This window comes from Dromaius novaehollandiae, chromosome 8 (assembly GCF_036370855.1).
Source record: "Dromaius novaehollandiae isolate bDroNov1 chromosome 8, bDroNov1.hap1, whole genome shotgun sequence".
Taxonomy (NCBI): domain Eukaryota; kingdom Metazoa; phylum Chordata; class Aves; order Casuariiformes; family Dromaiidae; genus Dromaius; species Dromaius novaehollandiae.
Window position 1 is genome coordinate 34,671,580 of NC_088105.1, and position 26,840 is coordinate 34,698,419.

General features: G+C 37.9%; 1 protein-coding gene across 2 annotated transcripts in view; it reads right to left on the reverse strand.

The window, feature by feature from the left end:
- LOC112985319 (cytosolic carboxypeptidase 6-like) overlaps window positions 1-26,588 on the reverse strand; it is a 466,228-nt gene extending 439,640 nt beyond the window's left edge. For both annotated transcript variants that reach the window (XM_064516188.1, XM_064516189.1), the window contains exons 1-2: window positions 26,541-26,588; window positions 6,112-6,234 (exon numbers count right to left, since the gene is read on the reverse strand). In XM_064516188.1, coding sequence (XP_064372258.1) covers window positions 6,112-6,234; window positions 26,541-26,583 — 166 coding nt within the window. In that variant the 5' untranslated portion in view covers window positions 26,584-26,588. The remainder of the gene's footprint in view (window positions 1-6,111; window positions 6,235-26,540) is intronic.
- Between the last annotated feature and the right edge of the window lie 252 nt (window positions 26,589-26,840).

Here is a 26,840-nt window from a genome sequence, read left to right on the forward strand (position 1 = left end):
CAATGAGATCAGTGGAATTACAATCACTTACTGCAAGTCTGAGTGTTGTGCAAAGTGTTCTATAAGTGCATTATCCTATTTTTGAAATACAGAAAGATATTTCAAAGTTTAACAAAAATGATATGAGGGTACTTATCAGTCACATGAGATCTCTTAATACATTGTAGATCATAACTTAGTCCAACTGATTAATATCATTTGCACTCCATCGGCACTGAATTTTTTATCAGGTTTCTAATATGAAATGTGATATTTGATAAACCTGCTGTAGGAAGAAACTCACTAAAATTTGTCAGTCACTTTCACTTTAAGGTGGTGGTACATCAGTCAACATAATAATATCAGGTTTACACTAATTGAGGTTGAATCTAAAATTTTACAAAACTTTAATTACAACCTCTTGAACATAAACCACAATACACAAATTACCCAATCATAACATTTTTTTCATAAAAAAACAAGAATTCATCCAAAGGATAGAAGATTTAATGACTCTTGGCAGAGTTCCACTTTTTGGTTGAAATGAGAATAAAAGCAGACGGCAGCTTCATTTTTAATTTCAAGAAACACAGTATTTTTTAACATTTAAACAGCATTATATTTGACTAACAAGCCAAAATATATATTTTCAAAACCTTATAAAAAGCCCCTGTATTTAACATTATGAATGCTGAGATTTATGAACCTCTGTGAGTGAACCCTATTCCTTCAAACCTCAGAAAACATAACAAAACAAGCAATTTGAGCCACAAGCAGCAGAAACAATGAAGCTTGGGTTTTGAGGATTTTTTTCCTGTTCCTCATTCTATCACCATAATCATTATCATAACTCCACACATCACAGTCCTCCGCCTAACTCCACCTTGTTCCCATGTTCCCTGTGGCACCCTATCAGGCAAGACAGAAGGTGGTGTGGTTAATCCACAAGTACATACAGAGCAGACAGACCAGTCAATGCACCCACGGGGATTGGCAAATCAGGTGCTACAAACAAAAGTAACAATATTTGAATTCCCCCTGCTTTTTCTCTGGTGAAACCACAGCTGGCAGTGTCAGCAGAAGTTCTTGATATGCTGGTTCTCTACAACAAGAGGCAGGAGAAAGCAAATGCTGTTGCTATTTTTAAGTCCATGTCGACTGAGAGGCTAAGGCAAGCTGTGGCTACACACCTGCAAACACAGTCCTTGCACAGTGAGAAAAAAGGTCTGGATGCCTCTTGCAGGTGTAAGCGTATTGTTAGCTGGGAGGAACTTCGGGTTCTGTCAGAGCATTATGAGCACCTCTGTGAAGAACATGGCTGTTGAGTGCATGGCACCTCTCATGGACTTTTTGAAGGCATACTCCTGTAGCAGTTGTAGAGGGATAGCCTGAATGCATGACAGTGTGAGCCATGCCTTGTCCCCAGCTAGAATAGGTGTTGGCAGACTCTAGAAAAGTCCAAGATAAGATATTTCAAAGAGCAAGTCATCCATGTTGTCTGATGGGACCTTGTAGAGTACTCTGAGAATCCAGCATGCTCAAGGTTTCTCCTGACACATACCAGAGGTGTATGCAAGGAACCCAAACTGTTTGAACTCTCAGAGAATCTAGTCAATCACCGGCAGCAACTCTGTCACAGGACAGCATAAACTCAAATCTGTAGACCCCAATCTTTCCATGAAAACAACAGAAAATATCCATGACCAATAGCTTCTCATGGTTTGTAGTGAGTTGCAGAGCAATAGGGTCACTGCTGTTGTGTTTCTAATCCCTCAGAACTTACTGCTCCCTGGTCTATTCAGCAATACTGTTAGGTTTGGAAAGAAAGTAGTGATATCACAGCCAGCTATAGGTCCTTCTTTTTCTCTGTGTCCTGACATAAAGGACATTGTTACAGCTTGCATATCCTGTAGGCAAATTCTTAGGTGCCATGCTTTGGGGTTATTGCCAAAATTCATCCTCCCTTTGTGGAGCCCAGAGATTGGAATGGCACTCTGCACAAGGGGTTGGACCAGCAGCAACACCATAAACACATTGTTCTCTTTTTAAGGACTGGAATATCTGCTTTACCTTTTCTTCTTCCACCTTGCAAAACAGACATAAAGACTTCAATGAAAATTAATAAATCAAGTAATTATTTCCTCATGCAGAAGGTAAGCTTCTTCAGATATATAAACTCACAGAAAAAAGTGCTTTTCAATGAGAATCATCTAAAAAACTGCTGGTGCAGGAAAAAAATGGTTAAGCAAATAAAAACAAACCTTAGACACAACATAGAAGAGGCTGCTGATTAAATTGAGGCCATCAGAAATAACATGTACTAAGCCAACAAAAGAAAGCAGGGGTAACTGGCTAGACTGAACTTTAAAGTCATTTAGACCTACACAAAATAAAATGCCTGAAATACCAATTCGCCTTGAGTATGTAAAGACTCCAGATTCCCTAAAGAACATTCATACATCAAAGTCTGAGCCTGACACAATCAGGAAGGGCTTGTTTGTACAGCAGGAGTAAATACATCCATTTCCCAGGAGCACTATCTTTTGCAAAACTCCCAGTATCACCAGACCAGATAGAATGAGAGATTAATATTTGTAGAGTACTGCATTGCTGCTAAACTGACTCTGCATTGATAATTTAATGCATTAATGAATAATAAGAAAAAGGAATTATAACTGACTCAAATTTATATATTTCAACTGTGACATTTATTTCCTTCTAACTGATTCTATGCATAGATAACAGTGCTTCCATTTGCCCCTGAAACTAATCTCAGTTTGCTACAAAAACTGACATTATCCAAAATTATGTTGTGGCATGCAAGAAATCTGAATTTTCATCAGTTTCTTCTATGCTAATGGTAAGCAAACGTAAAAAGTTTCTATTGGTCTTACATATTCTTAAATATTAGTAGAGATAACAAGGAAAGTCCCAGCTGTTAGAACATTAGCTTGGACTGTGGGAGACATGAATTTCCTGAGATACTTGCAAGCTAATTATATTTTTTTTCCTTTGCTCTTTCATCTGTTATATAGATACATACATAGAGAGAGATAGAGAGATACACAGATATATAGAACACTTTTGTGGGATAAAGGGTTCAACAATGATTCTTAACTTTCAATAATTTTATAGCAAAGATTCACCAGTATTAAATTCGTTATGGGAAAGTTAAGTGCAAGTTACCAACGAGTTAGATAGCAGTTCTTCTAAACAGGATCTGGAGAGTACAAGGGATCATAAATTGAACGGAATGCCATGCCATTGTGGAAACATCGTAATGACAGTGTCACACAGCAGAAGTAAATAGATCACAAGGCATGTTACATAATAAACTCTACAAAGTATTGTCACTAGAACATCTGAGTACCATGTTCACCTAGGATCAGTGTACGTCAAGCAAGGCATGCAGTAATTCGGGGGAGGCCCCAAGAAAGCAAGAAGAATGAATGGAAGTTTAAAAAATATGACCAGTGAGGAACTATTGAAAAAAATAGCAGTTCTTTAACCTAAGGATGGAAAGGCCAAGGGAAGATACGATAACAGTTTTCCGTTAAGTAAAAGAAGAAAGGAATAGTCTGCTTTCTGTGCCAGAGGACTGAAAAAGTAGTAAGGCTTTTTTGGCAAGAAAATTTCTACACGCAAGGGAAAAGTTTCTTATAGTAAGCAGAGTGAAACATTAGAATAGACTGCTGTTTCCTCACTGAAATCTTCCTCACTGAAAATCCCTAAGAGAAGGATAGTTAAATATCTCTCAGGAATGACAAAGGTATAGTCTATTTTGCTTTTCAACAGATGAGTGGACTAAAAAGACATCTCAATGTCCATTTCAGCTCTACTTTTCAATAATTTCACAGAAACAGAATGCAATACACAACATAAAACTGGACATAGCTTTTTCAGTACATATAAGAAGACGTTTCTCTACCCCAAAAAAACTCAATCTTGTCAACATTATTTAATACAATAATGATAGCCATTACAAAAATGAAAGCAAATTAAATAGCATATCTTCTATATGTGTTAACCTTTTTTCTTTTATCTACAAGTTTAATATTTTTTCTCTTTTCTGGAAGATTTTTTACTTCCATTTGTGTAATACAAAACCACAGAGTCTCTGAAAAATAAGGCTGGAAGGGAACTTCCAGTTCTGCCAGCCAGGTCTGTCATGAAAATATAGAACATGGCCAGAGACAGGAACCACACCTGTGGAGTCACATTCAACACAACTACTATTTTGAAAGCCAACTATCAACAAATACCACTGTCCAGTCAGTTTTGCATCCATCCTACCATAGTTTCATCACAACCATGATTACCTGCAATGAAAATACTATATAAACCAATGTGAAAAGTCCTATCAATATTACATTGAGGCTATAATCACTAAGTAGTATAACTGTTGCACTTTTTTAAATTACATTGTGTTTATTTTTAAAGGTTTGTAAATCCTTACAAAACTGTAACTCTTAAGGACCTGTAGTACCTCTGAAGTAGCAGGAGAGTTAGATTTTAATGACACACTTGTGCTTAGCAATAACATTACCATAATGGAAGAAATATGACTCAGTCTTAAAAAAAAAAAAATCCATAAACTGTATCCCAATTGCCTATTTCCTGTAGGGATGTTTAGGTCTATAAGATGACAAGAACTTCAGGATTATTATAAAATTAATGAGGTTTGTTTTATAGTTTGTTCTTTGAAAAAGGCAAGTCCAATAGGATGCACTATGTAGAGCTAATATCAATGCTAAGGTGGTATTCAAAAGTGTAGCAATATCCTGCTGTATATATGTTGTATATTACTTTTGGCTGACACAAAGGCGTAGATTTCAGCAGTAATAATACTTTGGTAAAATATCCAATAATCAGCTAAATCGCTTTGACCAGTTAAGGCGCTCTAAACTATCACTTGGCTGACATATACCAAAGAGAGTGAATTTACAAATGAAGTGTACACAATATTATTACCATTCTTGCCAATACATTATAATAATGAGAAAGTAAATGAAGTTATTAATTTTATTCATATTTGTATTTTGGAGATGTCTGAATATTCAAAGCGACATCAGAGCCTCATCATGCTACAATGCAAATAAACACAGAGATATTATTGTCAAAATATATAAGGTATGAAATTTACCTTTGGTCTTTTTTCAAACAAAATTAATTCTATTGTTCGAAATTGGTACTAAACCATCTCGCAGTGATCCACATTACTTCATGAATAATCTGATGGGTACTACTGATCTTTTTCATGGCATAGCAGCTTAACACAAAGTAAATTTCTCAGCTTGGCCAACTAATTAATTTTATAAGCTATTTTCTGATACAAAAAAATCATAAAATCATAACCATTGTGAAATAGCATCTCAAATATGTTTTAAAAATACGTAAGGATTGCCTGATCTTTCAGAAACGTCCTAAAAATAAGATACTATTTATTACTCACTGCATCATTTACACCTTTTACATAATGTAATCAAAGGATTTAAATAACTCAGTTTAATATTTATCCAGGAACTGGCAGCCAGTATTCCACCCTGAGGGACATATTTCTTCATAAAAAGCTCATTTTACAAGACACTGTAGTAGTTTTGGCATTACCAGCACCTCTCACATAAACCAGGCTGGAAACTATAGTTTATCCTGCCAAATGCCTTTTGTACATATGGTGTTTAACAGTGCTTGGTAGGTCTGTAAGCCAATAATAATAGATTTAATCTAAAAATCTGGAGACACACATATATGTAACACAAAAATTTAAATTGTGCTACATATGCATATATATATATATATACTTACATACACAACATATATAAACATACATAATTCAAAGTAATCTTTAGATTAATATACTAACCATAACTCTTGCAAAAATAATTTCTTTCAATTTGCAGTAGCTTCCCAAAATCTAATTGTGCTCCCATTGACATCAGAGACAAAACTTCCAATAACCTCAGCAGTTCAGAATGAGGCCACCAGAAATGCAAATAAGGCATATATTTAAAGACACTAAGTATATATTTGTAAAATCATCTTCTAACTATTCAAGGATGGACTTGGCACATTACCAGGTTAACCTCCCCAATATACATCCAAAATAAAATTTAAAATGCTGAAAATGCTTACCACTTTCAAAACAGGCGTCAAATGTAAGATGTCCTTTTTTAGGCTGTCCACAGTAACCAGCTGGGAGAACAGTGTACTTGCTCACATTCCCTGCTATAGTATCACCACATCCTATGTCACTGCCTGTTGCAGTAAAAGCAAACAAACAAACAAATAAATAGGTGGATAAACATGAGTATGAAACAAAAAAAAAATAAAAAACACTGGTTTTTCTAAAAAAACATGCTTTTCTACATAATATGGAATTTGCACCATTTAACACAGACACAAGCAAATGCATTCTTTCTTTTTATCATTTACTCAACAATTTCTATATATTAATGGTATCATGCATTAAATCTTCTATAAGTACTAAACCACACAAATATTCCACTTAAGTTCTTGTTTTAATAAGATAAATAATGCTATCTGGAGAATCCAACTTCCCTCTAAAAAGGAGAAGTTCGGAAAGCATTCTGCAGCCAGTCCCCAACACCATGATGCTGAGAGTGCTGAGGTATACCAATCCCTTTGGAGGAGTGAGCAATATATCAGACAGAGACACTGTTCTCCAAACATTAGGACCCTCACTCTAGTTTTCAGTATGTTCTCATCAGTACTATCGCAATTCAAAAAGAAAATAGGAATCCTTTATTGGAGTAGCATGAGGTGGTTTAAACACAACACAAAAAGTGATATGAATGACACCCCATGAAACAGGTTCTGGAGCAGCCTCATACAGAGGTCTGAAAACAGGACTCCCTAGTGTCAAGGATTCTCGATCCAGCCCATGTTCCTCCCTCAAGACATCTCAGGGAAGTCTCTTCTAACTTGCAGAAATATCTCTCCTGCTGCTGCTGGAGAAAGGATGAAGTTTTTTACTGGGCAGATGTTTTATTGGCAATTCACAAAATACCCAGCGAGGAACCTGCACATTCATGACAATATATATGACACAATCGAAATATTTTATTCTGTTCTGTAACATTGTTGCCAACAATAATAACTTGCTTATATATCCTACAGTAGGCGCTCTTTTTCTTAAAGCTCCAGCCTCTTGATGCCTCTGTTTTTGTTTTTTTTTAAAAAAACAAAAAGCAAGTTTCCAACCTGCTCAGTTGTGTTAAAAAAAAAAAAAAAAAAAAAAAAACAGTAAATGTTATGCAGATGGGCTCTAAGACCTCAGAAACCATAATTATTTTCAAAATTACAAAGATTTTTACATCAATCTCAAATGACTTTTTGAGACTTAGGACTCTGTGTTTTAATGTTTTGGGCTGGCATTATTGAATCTCTATCAATGCAATATTCCAAATTACAATAAAGATGCCAATAAGTCTAGTGAAAACAAAATTTTAAAATTTTCTTTAGAGGAAATCACATGAATTCAGGTTGATATTATACTAGGCAATATTAAATTATATTTTTCAAGCATAACTAAATCATATCCTTCTTAACTTTGGTACATTCATATAAATATATACACATAGTTTTTTCTTTAAAAACATATAAGATGAAATTAAATCATACCTAATGAAACAGACAGCAAAGCATAAAAGGATGCTGAGCCTCTAGTACATGCTAGGTCTGTATCACATACACATGGGTAAAAGAGCACTAGATTTCATATTGACCACAAAATATAGATGTAAAGGCATGAAGGTCTGATTTGTAAGTTATTGCAAATACAGCATTTGCTACTGTTCTTCATTCATTGTTTCAGGTGCTCATGGAACAGTCTCTCAGCAAGTCTCTTTTGGAAACTGAAACTATACCCCATTGCCTCTGAATGCTTATGGCAAACAGGCTATTAATATAAAAGGGATGCAAGAGCAGGACAGAGAATCGATTGCACAAAGTTCATCACATGCCAGAAGCTTCCTTCAGAGGAGCTTCTGATGTCATCATCACTTTTCACTTTGATCTCCATAAAGATGCTTCTGTCAGCAGAACACTGACCTCCAAGGAGTGGGCTATAGAGACAGCAGCTTTCAGTATGTTCCCTCAATTACCCTCCTCACACAAGATAGTCTTCACAATAGCCACACGACCACAAACTCACAGGACCTGCAGTGTGTCCAGTGACCCTGACGTGAACTTCTTCAGTGCTTGGGGGAGGGGGGGGGGGGCATTGATTTTCTATTTTATTTTGGAAAGCTAAGGCAAGAGAAACATTACATATTTTTCCTGGTTTATCCCTAGCTGCCTTGATAGACAGTTTGGATTTCTTATTAAGTGGTATTTCAGAAAGCTGTTTGTTAGATTTCTTAAAGCAATCTGGAATTCTGATATTTAATTTTGTTTTTTCTTGTACATTCATATACTTAATCCATTTTAATTTATCTTTATACCAGATAAATAAATAATCTCATTGAGAAATTTATTGGCAATACTATCCTATTGCTCTTGTAATTTTTTTTGTACATATTGTAAAGACATAATAGCACCATTTCTCTGTTCTCTTTTAAGGCAGGGAGAAGGTATCTCCTTTCTTTTTCTGTTTCATTCAGCTTTTCTTCCTGCCTACTCCCTGGACATTTCTTCTTCAATCTCCTGCTGATAAACTCTTAAGATTCCTTAGTTTAAAAAGCTAATTTAAAGCACAATGCAATTTGTCAACTTCTTGCCTCCTGAAACTAAATGCCTTAACTTCTGTAATTTTAAACCTGATATCTTTGCAATTTTTGTTTTGCTTTTTTCTTCAAAAAAGTAGCTGCATACATGTCATGTGCAATGAAGTGTGATCTTCAGTTGGATCTACTTCTTTCACTGGAGCACTCTAATACGTATATTCTGCATGGATTCTCTAGTATTTCAAGAGCTGGATCCCTATTGTAGCCTCTTCCTCAGTATGGGCACTAATAGGATCCTTCTACTCCATCCAGCTGCCTATTTTCATGAATATTAAACAAACTTAGAACTTTTGAGACTGTAACTCCCACTCATACTTGGAAATTAAAAGTTATTACAAGGAAGAGACATACACTCATAGAGGTACATGACAGAGTGATTACCTGAGCCCTGCTTCCTTAGAAAATGAAACTCAGGGAAGAAAGGGGGGGGGGAAACAGTAATAAAGAAACATAAAAAACTGTGTTTTTTTATTTCATAATAAAAATACAAGGACAGAAATTTTCTATACTACTGTATGATGTCTGCCAAAATGTCTGTAGTGTACATATTGAAAACTTTGTCCTCCCAGTCAAATTATACTGTCTAACAAATTGCAGTACCCAAAACATGTTTCCAAATAGGGATGGAAAAACACAGTGATGTTTTCTTTTTTTTCCCCCATATTTCTCAAATGTTAAAAAAAAAAAAAAGTAAGTTAGCATTTTTGCATTATATTATACATGAATATGAAATAATGGAGGAAATGTATAAATATAACTAGTTATTCATCCTTCTGACATTGGTTCAGCACTTTCTTCATTGTGTACTGTTTGGACAACAAATATTTAACAACAGAAAAACTATCTTTGGTGTTAGACAAAACGAAAAGAAATGTGTAGAAGGCATATGATGGAATAATGGGATGATAATATCTTATTTCACTCTGATAAATAGGGCTACTGAGGCCCCTAGAAATAGACTTTTGGTCTGTACTGATTTTTTGACATTTAAATGGGTTACAGGGAATGATGAATGTGACATAAAGCTCAATTTGTTTTATTTTTATATTGAAAACTATTTCACACAAATGTTACAAGCAATTCATACTGGCCCTGAATGATGAAAACAGCTTATTAATTAAAACTGACCTTTCCATACATAAATGAATTCCACCTCTTGAGGCAAAACACCTTAGCTGAGGTAACAAATTATATCAATGTATTACTGACACCACAGCTAAAGGGTCTGTCAGGCTTTCTATTATATACCCATATTTCCAGACATATATAAATCCTGAATTAAAAACATGTATATCCAGGTTAACACTTGGCATATAGATTCCCAGTCAGGGAAGAAATGTGAAACTTTATTCTCTTTGAAAAGTACTGTAACAGGGAACAAGGAGAATTTACACCTTTTCTTCCTTTTTCGCCATCCACAAAAAAAAAAAAAAGTTAATTAAATAGTGTACTATTATTTTTTTTTAAGAAAATTATCTGCAATTTCAAGGTATTTGTTTTAGACTGAATAATTACCCACAGAGAGCAATCTAAGTCATTTAAACTGTTTTCTTCAAATGTAGAATTGCTACTTACAATATTTCCAGCCCTCTGTTTTTACCCTACAGAGTTTGGCAGGGCTGCTGATACAATTTCTTTAAGTCCAGTAACACTGCAGGCAAACTTAGACCTGAACAGGGAATCCGTGTAGCAGTATGGCCGTGATCACACGTCTCTCTGTGTCACGCCACTCTTCAGTCAGAAGAGCAGCCACGGGAAAACCCTTTCCTCAGTTTCTGCTCAGGGCCGCTTTCCACAGGGCCCGCACTCTGACTGCAGCTAGTCAAGTTAATCATTTGCAACTCAACACACAGAATCAAAGGTACAGAGAGAAGTTAGAGGAAACCTGCGGATCTGCCCCCAGAATGGATGACTTGCCAAGGACTATAGTGAAAGAACAGGAGACAGGGAGCCTACTGAGGGCAGAGGAGTGAGACAACCCAATTCCTCCAGCTGCTAAACACTCACCTGTAAGCACCACCTAAAAATAGTAGGCTTCTTGTAATTCCTAAAAGATAGCTGGGAAACAATTCTTAGATAAAGGTGAAGAAACAAGAAGAGATTATATCCATAATGCTGCCACCACAAGACAGTGTGGAAGCAGGCAGAAAAGAGCACTACACCTCCCCCTCCCTCTCCCTGATGCAGGAGGAAGCAGTCAAGTAATCATGTCTCAGCAAAGTGTTTCCACCTGCTCCTCCCTGGCCTAAGGTAGCCAGCCTTATACTCAGGAGTGAGAATAAAATCATCAAATAGGCATTAATCCAAAGTCATTTAATAACACTAATCTCCCCTTGTATGTTCTTTATTACACAGTACTTTGAATATTCAGAAAATACTGTAATATTTTGTAGCATATTAGCTTTAATGAATCTCTAAAGTTTTGAAGCTATAATTTATAGTTAACTTCATGTTATTGTACAGCACAAGTGCATTACGTCCCGCCTGGTCCTCTGGCATGCTCTGCCCAGGTGACAAAGGCCAGGCCAGGCGAGTGGCCTGACCACAGCCTGTACTGCTCTACATGACTAACACACACCGGTTATCGGACGGGGCCTCACGCTTGTCTGTCCAGCAGACGCAGCGAGCGTTGCTGAGAACGCACCATCGTCTTCGTACGGACAGAAGCGAGCATGTTGCCTCATGGCGTAAGTGCCCTGGCTAATAAAGAGATATCGTCCTCACATCCTCACAGCTGGGAGCCCGATGTAGATTTTCTTGACTGAGGGCCAAGACGTACGACAGAGCCTTGCGGGGAAGGGGAACAGGACTTCGATCGGAAACAAAATTAACGGGCAGAAAGAGAATCAACTGCAGTACATACTGCTTATCACGCTTAAGGAGATCAGATCCTTCTCTGAGAAAAGGTTAGATGAGACAAGCAGAGGCAAAAAACACTTAGCATAGAAATTTTCTCTGACTGTACTTCTTATTTTGTCCATTCTTTTTCAGAGGTTGTAAGTCACACAGCTGTTTTATTCTAATTCTTCATAGCTTAAACTCCTAGAGTCTCCAGAAAATCCCTTGGATTGACTTTTACCACAGTATTAAACGTTAATGGCAATTTTCTATCAAGTACAAAATCTGCAGGTGTCTGAAATCTATATAAGGAACTATATAAGGTTTTAAAATAAGACCTGGATAGAGTTTTCTGGTATCTACATCCATCACTGTGTTGTCATCTTGGATCTGTTTCACATCAGAGTAGTGAAAATGAACAAAATCAATTCCCAGGAACGAGGATTCTCAGGAGAAGCCCCGCTGGATTGTTCCGGAACTTGGAAAGTTCCAGAACTTCTTACCATTCTCTGAAATCGAAAAAATAAGGCCAAGGTTTTTTTTTTTTCATTTAGGCAAAGATGAAAACATACTATTTGCTACGGACAGTAAATATCATGCAAATTTAGGTAGAAGTATATTTTCTAAAAACTGCAGAGTTTCCAGAGGGATCTATCTCTTTAGCAAGTAATAGTTATTCTCTGAACTGGGTAAACAACAAGCCCACTTCCAGCTGTGACAAACTTCCGAATCCATGGAGTTACCAGCCGTCAGCTACGCTCATGCTACATTAGCTGGAAGGAAAGCACAGATGCATTAAAATAGACACAGAAAAATACAGAGTGAATTTGCCTGGAAAACCTGCATCATTCTTATAATCAGACTTTCTGCCTAATAAGGAAAGCCAAGCAGAAAGGCAGGGCAGCATGAGAAGACAGGATAACTGCAACTCAACCTTGAAGAAGTCTTCTCTAAATATTACAAGTATTTAGAGATTTTAGAGATATTTATTACAAATACTCTGTTATCAAATCCTAATTTTAGAACAAAATCAGGATATATTTTTACTACTGATTTTTCTATCATTAGCAAAAGAGAACTACTGCTGCTGTTAGCAAGTTACCACTTATTACATCAGGATGAACAAACAGGAAATACAGTTCCTTAATTTTGGTAATTTTAACTTCACCTCTTCTATATGGTCAGATAAGTACTTCTGCAGTATTCTTCACAGAAAACAAGCAAATTTGCTTCAGCTTTGAGCATGAATCTGGTATAGGATGGCTCTTCTAATTGGTTTTGATCAATCTGAATATTCTACTTTGGGTCAAACTGTTCAGAAAAGGAAATGAACTCAGACAACCATATCAAGATCAAGTCACTAGGTCTACAAAATGCATTGGGAAGGACTGTATTTTCCTTATGGCTAAACTAACACCAAATGGAATAAAAGTGTTACAGATTTTAAAATGCAACCATGCCAGTAGCTTTAACTTTCCTTTACATATATTGTCCAACTAAGACAGAAAATTTCAATTGTTTAAAGATCTAATAACCATCTTCTCATTCTCCAGCGGCAAAGAGAAGTTCTCAGATACCCTAGAGAAGAGCCTTATCAGCCTGGAGCAGTATAGTTATTGTAAACCCACATACAGGAGTGCATCTGAACTCTCAGTATAGTTTGCAATAAACAGAAATACAATCAGGGTAAACTCAGATAGGGATACATTCAGATTGGGAACTCCTATTAGCTCCTAAATATAACAAGTCTCTACATTAACATTGCTTAGCTCATCTTTTGGACTGGCAACATTTATGGAGGATATGCCAATAATGGTGTCTTCAAGAAATCTCTATACTCCTAATAGCTGCTTATGTTTTGCTGTTCTTTAATTTTTGAAATAAAGGCTGTTATATCAATGCCCAGGGCTACAGCAATACAGATATTGAGGAAGACCTGTTATGTATGGCATCCGTTCTGAACGCTCTATAGACAGTTTAAAAATCCTACAGTCAGCAGCAGTCAGGAACTTGGAATTCCAGTTCCACTGTCTTCAAAAATGCTAAGGAAAGGAAGAATAAATAACTATCATTTGTAACTTCACAACCATTTATCCTACGGCAAGGTTTTGGCATCACCCTGAGAATCTAAACACACAGCAGAGAGTGATGTCAGTCTGAAATTAGCTTAATTCACAGTCTCTGTGATCTGAAAATAAATGGAAAAAATAACGTTAAGACTACAATTCCCTGGGCTTGGAAGAATACCCAACATGGTACCAAGCACGCTTGCTGCCTCACATTCCCTTCCTGTGCCCATATTGTCACTTTTGCCTATTTCAAACGTGAAGCAGAACAAGGAGACTGCTTCACAAACAGCAAAACAGCATTCTCACACAGCCTGGTCTAACTTTACAAATTAGTAGCATATTGTATTGTTATTTAGAAACCCAATTTGAGATAGAGCATCTTTGCAGTAATTGTCTCTTGATTTATTTGCCTCCCACAGCTTGACCAACAGACTGGTTGTCAAACGTCTGCCTCAAAACTGTAAGAAGATACCCATATCCAAGAAAACATGCAGAATAAAAGGGAAGAAGAATATTAGTTGAGACAGTCAGGTAAATTCTGAGTTTCACAAAGGTTCTGAAACTACTCAGGAAAAATAAACTGCAAGCTCGCTGCTATGGATTTTAAAAAGCTTATAGCAGGTTATAGAAAGAGGAAGGAAACATTGTCATTTCTTTTTTTTCAGTTTTACTGCACAGGTTACTGTTTCTACAGAGGTTACCAGACAACAAATCTTTTTATCTTCCTAATGCAATTTCTTGGGTAATGCACCATTAACTTTTTCTTTCAGGTTAGAAGGCATAACCATGCCTAAGTACCTCATATGTCTTTAGATATACATGTCCAAACTGATTTACTCAAGCACAAGGTATGGCATAGGTGTCCAATGAAAGCTGAGAGTTGAAAAAATCTTCTTCTTCTATGCAAACATGTCAAAGCAAAACAAGCAACCAATAACCAAATCCGTCACCTTTGTCTATAAGATATCATATGGGGTCTCTACGTAAGTCTTGGTAGTACTGTAGAGAACATTTTGCTTAAAAGCTCATAGCGAGCAGAAAGCAGGCAGCCCAGGGATAAGCAGAAACAGAAAAGTATGTAAGGTGCTTAGCCCAAGACAAAATCATTAGCTGACTGGCTGATCAAGTATGAAAAGATGATGAGAAATCTCCACTATGCAATCTGTTCAAAAAAACTTGATCCAGAAAGAATTATCAATGGCAATGACAACTTTCAAAGTAATGTCAAGAGGGCTTTGTTGCCACTTGATGCCTTTGGAGATAGTCTCTCAAAGGGCAATGCCTTCTTTCAGAGGTAACTGGCAATGGAATTTTCTGTATCTCTCTAGTGAACCCCCAAATGTCCCAGAAAGTATGAACAGTTTTTCCTCATAAAAGGAAAAAGCAACAATAGGTTCTTCAAAGTCAGTAAGCAAGAAAAAAGAATATCCATTACTCTTTCTACTGTACTCTATGATCTCTAATCTCTCCACTAAAACACTCATCACCAGAGACGAAAAATATACTGAAATATTAGTAGTGTCAAATACGTTAACCGAAAATGTTTATTTAAAAACATTGTAAGAAGCAGCGAATTTTATCTAATATACAGCTTTGTCCTTTAACAAGTATTTGGTATCCTGATAATATCAAAGATATCGTATGATGCAACAGTTGCTATAGTAGCGATACTTCTTTAAAAAAAACAGATAAAACAAAGGCATAAAACATAAAAACTGTAAACATAAATGCATCATACACATCCCCAATAGCAGCGAAAGGAGTAAATAATAGATAGAGAGCTCAGCTATTCCTCATAGCTGCATCCAAAAAAAGGTAATTGTATCAGCAAGCATAATCTATTTGGGAGATAAGATACAGTTCAGAGAATGAGGTCTGCATAAGAAGAACAGAAGATGTCAAAAACAAGTCCAGGAGTGCCTAGGAATTCAAGTTCTAGATCAGCAAAAGATTTTGGGGGTGTTTCTTACTGAGCAAGAGGAAATTCTAGGTCTCGGGATTCTGAGGCAAGAGAGGAACTGAAGCATTAAAGCCAGTCCCATGTGTAATACTACCAAACTTCAATGGGCAAAACCTTTTTCTTAGGCTTGCATGTGTCCTTCAATTCTTTAAGTAACTAACTTTCCAAAGACTAGGACTGCACGTGACCTACTAAAAATACTGAGTCAAAACAGGCAGACAGTTGCAGTGTTTGGAACTGTAGTTGGTAGATGTCAGATGAAGGCAAAAACTCACCTGCAAAATTGAAAAAAGAGGTTAGCGGGTGAGTCACACACTAGCATTCATTGGTAGCATCTCAAAATGCTGTATTGCTCATGCTGCATAATCCTGAACCAAAACAGCTTTTATGCACCTGTTTTTGTGGTATATGTTGGGGAGGATGGAGAAAGCAGGAGGAAAGGAAAAGGAAAAGGAAAAGGGAAGAGGAAGAGGTAGGGGAAGGGGGAAGGTCCATGGTTACACACTATAGCTCCAGTGGTTGCCTTAAGTATGGAGCATTGATTTAACAAAAGCAGGACATATAGCTGAAACTGTCAGGTATACTAATCAGACACTTGTCTCCACCAGATATTTTCAGAAATCTTTCCTTTGCAAGGGTTTTAAACACAGGATGATTACGTGCAAAATGCTTACTGAAAGGTATTTCTGAACAACCTCAAGAAACAGCACCAGCCAAAGTATACTGATTCAGATAGCTCTAGCTGATGCAGATCAAACTTTAATTCCAATGCATAGTATCTCAGGTTTCATATAGAAGGTATTAAACAAATGAACTTAACCCGTATTTACACTGATGAAACAACAGCAGATCTGGCCTAGGGACTACACTGACCATTTCCTTCCTATGCAGTAAAATCACATTTTACTGTAAATTCTGTTTTTCAGTATAAGAACATTACTTCCTCCATCGATATTTTATCTGCACTATATATTCTAGAATAAATAGTTTTTCCAATTTAAGAGCACAAGAAAGACATGTTGTTGAACAGCAGTCAGATCATGATAGCCTAACTGGGGGGGTGTACACTATGCCAAGCAGGTGGTCTTTGTCCTTCAAGAACAGCATAATTAGAATTGTTTTAATGATAGAATAACTGAAAGAAGTCATGACAAAAGAAATCTTTGAATTAAAAATAACTCATGCTGAGGCAAGCTAAACGCAACAAAAGCACCTGATATGCAGCAACAAGTGTAGTGATCCTGACCCATGACTATGTAGCCTTCAATGTTTAATAAACTTGAAATCTCTACAAGTCAACAACTTTGTGTGTCTCCCTTAAGAAAACCAACTGATCCTTAGCTGGGAAACTAAAGAAGACCCAGCAGATGATCCTGATATAACAGAGGAGTAGGTTTATTTCAGCTTTCTCAAAAGACTAAGGCTTAATTCGTTTTAGTTGTCATAGGTTTCACAACTCTCAGTCCTGATCATCACTTTCAAGCTGCTTCCCCACAAAAGCTACCCCACAGTAAGTACTAAGTACAAAATACTAGGGAAGTCTTCCAAGAGTATTGGAGAGGTCAGGTAAGAAGCATATAAAGAGTGTTTCTTCTGTGTATGAAAATTACACCTCTAATGTCTTAATATGTTTGCTGACTGAGCATGGGCTTTCCAGACCTGTATTTAAAGAGACATCTATATCATCTTTTGCAAGACATGAGCTTATCTGCCATGATCCAAACAAGGCTGAAGGAAAACAGCTATAGCTGTGATGTTGTGCCTGCGATAATAAGCTATATTATGCATATTAATTCAGGTTCAGCATTGACATAATACAGCTGCAGATTCTAGTTTGGTCTGGCTTTGTTCTCATTCTCACATATTCCCCAGAAGCAAACAGCCTGGTGACCCTGGACACAGCATAGACATGATGCACACCAAACCCATTATTCAGAGGTATTTTGATTTTTTGCTGTCTGAAGAGTGGCTACTGTACTGTTTGCTAGGTACTGTACTGTTTGCTGTGGATGCACCTATCCAAAGAAAAAATATATTTGGTTATCACTGAGTAAGTCTAGCATTCAGGAGACTTGATCTCAATTCCTGACTCAACCACTGTCATCTTTACGCCAGTAATGAGTCCTTGTGCCATGGAAGAGTGGGTCTTCCATGAGGGCTCCATGGAGCACTGAAGCCTGTGGGGAAGCATGTCAGTGGCTTTGCGCAGCACCATGGCACCTTTCTCTTCAAGATCCCAAATTTCAGAAATGATTGATCACAAAATGGAAGAAAGAGAGAGGTACAGTGCTGCAACTGCTAGTGCTATCATTGATGAGTGTGAAGAAGCCAGATACGTGAAAATCAGGCAATGCAAGTTCACTTGACAGTCAGTCCTGTGTATTGTGCACCATATTTTATGCATCCTGCTTTAGGCTGAATATTTATTTTTCATTGGTCCTTGAATACGTGTGATTTAAACTTTTTTTCTCCTTGCTTGCTATTTACTTTTCGTTTAGAGGTATGCATGTCTTCTGTCAGTCAATTTAAGTCAACTCACAGTAGTCTCAGACACAGCATGAAAGGAGTTCATTTCTTCACTTTGGAGTTAAAATCTTTTTGACTAGTGTATATTTAAAATAATTTGGTGATTTTAGTACTAGTTTTGGAATAATTTGTTCCCTGAGGTTGTTGAAATTAATTACACTATTAATTACTGGCATATTTATAATGATTTATTGAAACAACTCCTGTAACTTAGTTGAGAATAGTCTCTTTCCCTCTACTCTCTGAAACAGTCCATTCCAAAAAGTAGTACTTTAAGCCATTGATAATTTTGTCCACCAAGCATTGCCTTCTCAAACAGCTGAATTCACCCTTTATTAAACGTTTTTTTAAATAATCTAGTATTTCATATCAAATCATTAGATCAGTGGGGCAGTTCATTTTACTCGCAAAGTATGAGTACTACAGAACAACAGAGTTGTTTGAGACCCTATTTTGTAAAATTAAAATGTCAGCAAAGCAAACGATCTATTAACACTCTTGCATCAGAAATGTAGTAGGAATTTTGGGTTTAGGAATTTAGCTACAGAAAACACTACTAACTAATATACCATATACAGCATTTTTTTAGCTAAGCAAGTGTTCAGTTGAGAGTATATTTAGAGGAATGTGAAATGCATATGAAGTATTTCTAGTATTCAGAACACAAGTAAAATTCCATCTACAAGACCTATGGAGAGAAAGCTCTGAAATCAAACTACTGATTATTTCTACTGCTTAGAAATAAAATAACCAGCAGATACAGCTATATTCTGTGTAGTTACAAGACATCTGTGATTGCGCAGTACTACAGATTGTGGGTGCAGGTAAGTGGTACAGCGGCAAGTTCACCTTACAATCCTATCCTACACAGACAGTTCCTCTGAAATAACCCCACTGGCTCTGGATTTGTGTAGGTTATTTCAGAATATTTCATTAATCAAATGCATGTTATCTGATACGCAGCTTATATGCAGGAAAATATGATGGTCACATGATAGGTGTTACCCGGCTCTGAAGTTTACTATAATCACACAGTAACATCACTGAATATTCCAAATGAAGACATATCACTAGAACCATAATGAATCCAGTTAGGCTTTCTCTGAATGGATTTTGAAGACTGATTCCTGCTGTTCTGCTCTGGGGTTTCATAGGAATTTATGTTCCAGTTGCTTTTGTGCATATTCAAATTCAAAAAAATTTTCAAGCTGATTATGACACAATACGTAAGAGCAAAATCCCGCCAGTTTTCACTAGTGGTTGGGAGATCCACTGCTAAGTAAATAGCTTTATGAGTTTGTAAGTAAATGAAATACATCAAGATAACTATATATATATATAGTTCATTTATTCAATAATAATTCTTTAAGACAACCACTTTCTCCTCCCACTCCGTTTTTTAGGATTGATTTCTGCCATAACATCTCTGCAAAATTATTCAGTTAACCATACTGAGAGATCAGGGTCATATAAGTATATTTGAAAACATATGTATCAGACTGTATAACTTCTAGTCTCTAATCTTCATACATTACTTGTCTTAAATCAGAGCCAATCATAAAAACACTTTACTATACACATAGACACCTGAATAGCTTTACTTATGTAGTCACATCAAATCCAATGCAATTTCATACTCATTGGCATTTGCAGCATCAGGGCCCTAGATTAAATAATAAAGTCCACATCTTTGAATTTGCACAGCCTGTGGCAAAATAAAAATGGAATTATGATTATTATTTTTGTAGGGCAGAGTTTTTCAAACCATCCCAAAATATGAATAGTAAACTTACTTCGAAAAACATATTTAAAAAGTTAGGGTTAAAAAATATAGCACTCCAGAGCTACGAAGTGGCAAATTTAGCTTCTGTGGCAATGGCAAGAAAATGATGAGTTGTGGGAATGATGTGACACGGAAGTCGGGACATGGAACACGTAAGATGTGTACTGACAACCAACCCTCAGTTATGTTTAATTTGGGTTACCTCTATTGTAGATTAATTGCTTAGACAGTTTGAGTCTGGAAGGACTTACTAGCTGAGGTGCAACACAATCTAAACATAGCAATTCTGTATCAAGGCTCTGCATGCCAACTGCTTTGAGGGATTACCTGAGAAATCTGAGCTGTTTTCTAAAGAGCCACATAGTTCTTGAAATGGGCAGCACAATTAATCCTCCAGAAACAAAAGTGATGTAGCATGATGCAAACAGTTAAGTGGGTCTGCTGGAGATAGCCTGCATCCAGCAGCACCACTGCTTAGCAGATGAAGCAGTGCTGGACCTGAGTGACATCAGGAGGAAATATCTGTACCAAATTCCTCTCCATATCCTGTAGCACCTCATTTATCAGTGGTTTGGTGTTTTCTGTTATCAGGGTATCCTAGCTCTTTATTTTTCAAATGGAAATTTGACGATGGGGTCATTTCAGTGTATTGCCCTGGTCTCTAAACAGCTGTTGCTGGAGGCAAGAGAAGCAGGTGGAAGGCAAATGGTCTTTAAGTGTAGACAAACTGTCCATTTCTGCTATAAAAGATAACAACTGTTGGTGTCCCATTTGCTAATGAGGTCTGTGCTGCAGATCTCTCTCTCCCTTTTCCTGTTAGAGGCCCCATGCCGAGATCGAGCTAGTTAACTTTAAATTCTGCTAGCTGAATTTAAAAACTATTTTAATGAGCATTGTAATTATAAAGCCTAATTTTAAAAACTAGAAATGCTACTTAATCCATATAAGTGCAATCTGAGGTTGGTTTGGATTTTTGCATGAGACTTCTGCCAACTAAATACAGTGATAGTAACACTTGAAGAAACTTGCAGAAACTTCTGTTTTACAAATTTCAGTACAAAACCTATTAAAATTCTCCCTATGTCTGATTTTACTTTTTACAAATTCAAAAACCTCCTCTCACAAGTGATAATAATTAATAGGGTGCTTTGAACTTCAGTGAAAGAAAAATCGTTGGGAGGCTTGAGGTAAGTAGCTTTCAAAAGCTTTGATTATTTGTCAAGGAAAGAACTGTTTGAAATATGGCTACGAAATGTAGACCATTACGAAGTGGCAACTGGAATTTCCAGTACATTCCTGTTTCTGTTTCTCTTCCTTTTTCTGAAATTATATCTTCTGGCTGAATAAAGCCTTCATTAGTATTTCTCAGGTCTCCTTATATGGCAAATTATGTAATAGAAATGTGATCAAAGCTATAAGCACCAAAAATATATTAGTACCTCTTCTTCAACAAATTCTTCTAGTGGGGATTGTTTCCACCACATAACTGAAAAAGCTGGAAATAAGTTGAATATCAGTCTAACGGTAACAGAGTATAATGATTATTTTTCTGCAGCAACTACAGTTAACTTCCTTCTCTAAATCACTTCAGTGAATACTTCAACTTAGGCAGTAAAAACTGAAGTAGTTAATAGTCTTACAGAGTACTTCAAATTTACTAACAAATTTTTCCCTACTATCCCATCCACTTCTGTTTGAACTGCTTAAGTCTAAAATGTATCCATGTTGCCATGTCAATTCTGGCAAACACATTTGTTGACCAAAACACATTTTAAATTTACAAATACATCCTGCAGCATTTTATAAACAACTGCAGATAGCTCTTTATGGTGCATGAACATGTACAAGCCCAGGCCCAGTACCCTCATAGTTTTCCACTGACTTTTATTATCTCTATAAGCTGGTAGGAGGATACAGTAGGCAGATCCCATTCATCACAAAGACTGCAGCTCCTTTTCCCAAACACTGGAATTCCGCTGTGCTTACAGGTCAGCAAATGGAAAAGCTACATATTCGTGTAGTTTAGGAAATAAGGAATATTGTTTTTATACATTTGAAATCCAGAAGAATTTAAGAAAGGACAATTCAGTTGAAAAAATTAAATTTGCCTAGAGGACTGAACTAGCAATGATGTTAAATGTTATTTTGAAGAAGACCAATATTAAATAATATTGTTACCATAATTAGCTGATTTCTCCAATGTTATATTTCCTCATGATAAAAGCAGGTAAATGAGAAATTGCAGTTATCAAAATGGCTTAAAGAAAAAACAATTGGTGACTACAGAACTGGTTGTCTTACTTAGTCAGGCTTTTTATTTAACAGTTAATGCCACGGGAAAGAAAGCAGCATATTCTTGACATTAGAATGCGTTCGCACTATATGTAATTAAATATTTTTAAAAGAATAACTATTCTTTTAGAAAGAATAATCAGAAACTACCTTTTCAAAATAGTCTAAACTCAGCACTATCATATTAAAATCAGTTAGAAAACATTGCAGAATTTACCCAGTTAATCACTCAATCCCTTCACATGCAGATATCTGAAAGAATGATCTGGATCCATAAGTATTTTATGAACTTTAGTTACTACTAAATTTTGGAGTGAGATTTCAGCATTCAGCAGTGGCTTAAAGCTGTGCTCACTGAAGCCAAGTTAGATCAACTCTAAATGCTTTTGAAAATTCTAACCTTTTTATATGAAAAGAAATGTGACTTAACATGGCAATGCATTGTATCTATCATGACATGCAAACATGAAAAACCTAGGCATTCACCTGAGAACACTTTGTCTCGATACCAGGGATCTTTGGTTTAAAGATACATATTTATATACCGCCCAGCACTGGGAGTAAATGCTTTTTTTGCTTTCACTAGGATTTCAGTGACAGTAAGTCAATGAAATATCAGAAATATTAATATGCACAAAATGACTGGCAACTGTGGAATGATACATATTAGAATTGTCAATCCAGACTGATACACAGCTGCCCCAGATAGAAAACTGTTACAGAACTCAGGGATAACCTGCACCCTTTGATCTGTCAGGCCTTTGGAAGCAAGTTTTCTAACGGAAATATAGACCCCTGGAAGAAAAACAGTAACTTGGAGAAAATGGGATAACTAGTGAAAGTTCAGCTGGATCCATGTCTGAAAAGTTAAAATCTTTCATCTACTTTTTATTCTCTATTTATCAGAAAGATAAAATGATTGCACAATTATTTCTTAATGTCACATCTTGATAAAAGGTGGTTCATGGGTCAAAACATTAGCAAATTCTGTACTCACTTTGACCTATTTTAAAATTTTCTTTAGAGAAGTTAATAAGGTCATTTCTGTTACAGAATTGGAAAAATAGAGTTGAACTGGTTTTGAAGAAACTTTAACTAAACCAGACATCTTACTCTATCTTCTCAAAGTGTCAGACATGAAGGTCAGCTGAGCAGAACAGTGAGAATTCATGCTAAGAAGCTCCTAGAAGTAACTAACTAATCACTTTCCTTCTCCTGTAAACTCCATTTGTGAAGATTAAGATGCCTTTAATCTGGATGCCCAGTTTGAGAAAAGTAGGTCTCAGTCTGGGAACCCAAACAGGGAAGTATCCAAAGTTACTGCATATCACAGAAAGCTGGTCCTAACAATTTAGAGAAACCAGCAAGACTAAGGAGCCAGCTGCAGCGGGAAATTCATTAATCCAGGGTAAAGCAAGTTGACTTTGCAGCACTCTTACCAAACATTAGAACATATAAACTGATTTAATTTATCAGCCCAGATGTCTGCCTAGGCCAGAGCAGATAGTGGCAGAATATGAACTCCGCAGTAGACAGATGTGAGATAATCACCTTCCATACTAAGCCTCAGTCTCATTGCAAAACATAGATTGGCTTAAACCATGATATAGAAAATAATGCTGAGTACAACAGGCTAGTACAAATTCTAAGAGTTTAGAAGGGCTGAAAACAACTTACATGTATACATGCAAATGAGGAGAAGAATAGCACTTAAATTTTTTGAAAAATATTATTCAGTATCAGAAGGATATTAGGAAGAAACTTCATTCTTAGAATCACCTTTTTATAACTGCATATTACAGTTTTTCCGACATCTTTCCCTGACACTGACCCTCTCAAAGACAAGATACTGAATTAGACCAGTAAAGAATGATCCATAACAGTAATCTCTGTGTTGCTGTGAAGCTTGGATAAATGACTTTTAATCCCTCTGTACCTCAGTTTTGTCATTTGAAAATTAGAGATAAAAATTGATATTTCAAGATGGGAACATGAGATTTAGTTATTATTTGTGTGTTCTGATCTAGGAATTAAAACAGTAAGTTGTAAAAATGCAACAGCAAGTATAAAATAGTCATATTGGCTAAATCGATTTATACAGTTTGATAACGTTCAGCCCCACTGTAATGCATTTGTTCTCCTCGCATCCATAGATAAAACATTTAAACTGTGTGACATATGGGTTCCAGCGATAGATTCCTGGATGTCCTGAAGACAGATCCAGGACTGACATATCGTGAAGACATAGTAAGTAGCCAGAGTACACCATGAACAAGAACATTCCCTAATCACACTATGTGCATGTAAAACATTGTCAGAAACCAACTTTTAGGAAAAAAAACATGTTTTTTCCAGAGTCAACCTTCCAACCTCTTTCTTAAAAGTGGACCAAAATTCCACATTTGTTTCCCTCAGTTTTCTCAAGCCCTACTGATCTCTGAAACTTTTGTGTGTTTTTCCTATCATTCTGGGTCTTTGCATTTTTCATTTCTCATTTGGTTTCTCCAAAGCAGCAGGATCCACAAATTAAAGTTGCAAAATGGCCAGACAGGCATCGTAATGTTTAAATAGATATGTATCAAGAATATGCAACAAAACATGACTTCACCACAAGCTCAAGGAGCCAACACATTTATGGGGAAATCACTGAACTGCTAGCTGTAACAGTTAAACGTGAAAAAGTTCAGGACATGGTTAAAAATAAAATGCCAACAATATAACACTACAGGTTTAAATAATATGGCAGGGAACACAGTATAAAAATAAGTTTAAACAAGTTTTCATTTAAACCAGAAATAGTAGAAATGTTTTATGTTGAAGAAAGTTTTTGACAAAAACATAGGAATAGGTGGATGAAGTAGGTAGGGTAGCTGACAAAATCAAATGGCCACTGGAGTTCGTTTCCTGTTTCATGGTGCAGTCGGAGCTGACTAGCTGTGTTTAGTGTAGTGTTGCACCACAGAGCACATGAAAAAATCACCTACTTCATGGACAAGTCTAGTGTACAATAAGCTACCTAGTGTGAGTTCAGGGGTTCACATACAGCACACATGAAAACAGATAGGGAGGTCAAAAGCCTTATGGACGACCCATTTAGACATAGCCTGTGGTATTGTCTTCCAGAGCACAACAGCATTTTATATATTTATCACCTTTTTTCATCTTAAATGGTCCAAAAATACAAAGTCAGTTCCATATATAATGCATCTTGATTCTACATGCAGCCACTTCTGAGGCAGAGGAGGAGGCACATGCACAGCAGCCAACACAACGGGCTAGAAAAAGGAACTTTTTGGTCAAGGGACTCAGAGAGTTCATGTGCGGTGCCATGGGATATTAAATCTTCGCAAAGACCATCATTATCTTAGTTTCATCCTTGAGATGTTAGTGTCCCTAATTTTCACAAATTAGTTGGGGGGGGCTTTTATTTTCATGTGTGATGGAAAAGACGTTAATTTTGTTTTATTACAATAGGAAAGACCCCTGTAGCTTGTTATCATTCATGAAGAAACACCGAACTTCAGTTTCACCCACAAACTTTTCTTCGCAGGCACAGTTAGAGTCGTTAATACCTCGTGACGAGGGGGGACCTTCGCTAAGGAGACCCCCACAGAGCAGCGTGCGTGGCAGGAACCCGAGGTGTGCAACGCACGGTCCCCCACGGCCTCGAGGCTCTTCACACATAGGCACAGGACAGGGAGCACCCGCAGGTCAGCCCCCACGCTACCAGCCTTGCGGTGCCCTTTCGGTTCCAGACCTGTGTCTTCACATATCTTTTTTTTTTTTTTCCCTAAATATGGGCTGATTCTGGTTTCTTGCGTGAGGGGGATTCCTGCCCACCAGGGTTTCGCCCGGCTCTTGGCCACCACTGCCTTGCCCCGGTGCGGAGAGGAGGCCACGCAGGGCAGACCACCGCTACCAGCCTTCCCCCGCGCAGGGGTCCCCCATGCTCCCCTGCGGGGCGAGGGGGGCTCCTGCCCCTCCTGCCCCCCTGCGATGGGGCCGCCCTCCCCTCCACCAGGCCTGAAGCGCCGGGGCACTCTTCCCCCAGCTCCCCGCGGCCGCTTGCCCCCCTGGAAGACGATCCTCGCCCCCCAGGGCCGGGGCCTTCCCGCGCCCCGCAGCGGCGGCGCAGAGGCGATCCCCGAGGCAGCGGGCATCGCCCCGGGCCCCTTCCCCACCTGGGCGCCCTCGGCACCCGGGGGCTTCCCTCCGGCCACCGAGAGCAGGGCCCCGGCCCCGCACTCCTCTGCGAGGCCCCTCCGCTGCCAGCCGCCCCTCGCCTTCGCCCCCTGCAGAAGGGGGTCCCCCCCCGCCCGCACCCCCGGGCCACTGCGGCTGGCACTGACCCGTCTCTGCCGTCTGGCTCCTCTCCGCCATGTTTGTTGTCATCTCTCCCCCCCCCCCCCCCCCAAGCGAGACGCTGCCTGGGCGTCGCCATAGCAACACACGTCACCGCTAGGGGATCCCAAGCTCCCCCCCGCCCCCCCACGCCCGCAGGCCGCTGCGGCGCCGGCAGGGAGGGGCGGGGCCGCCCGCGGAGCGTCCTGCCGGGGCCCCTCCGAGCCTGGGACAGGGGTGCGCGGTGTCCGCGCCCGCCGCAGCGCCGGGGCCGGCGGGGCCCTGCCGGCGGGGCAGGGAGGGGAGGG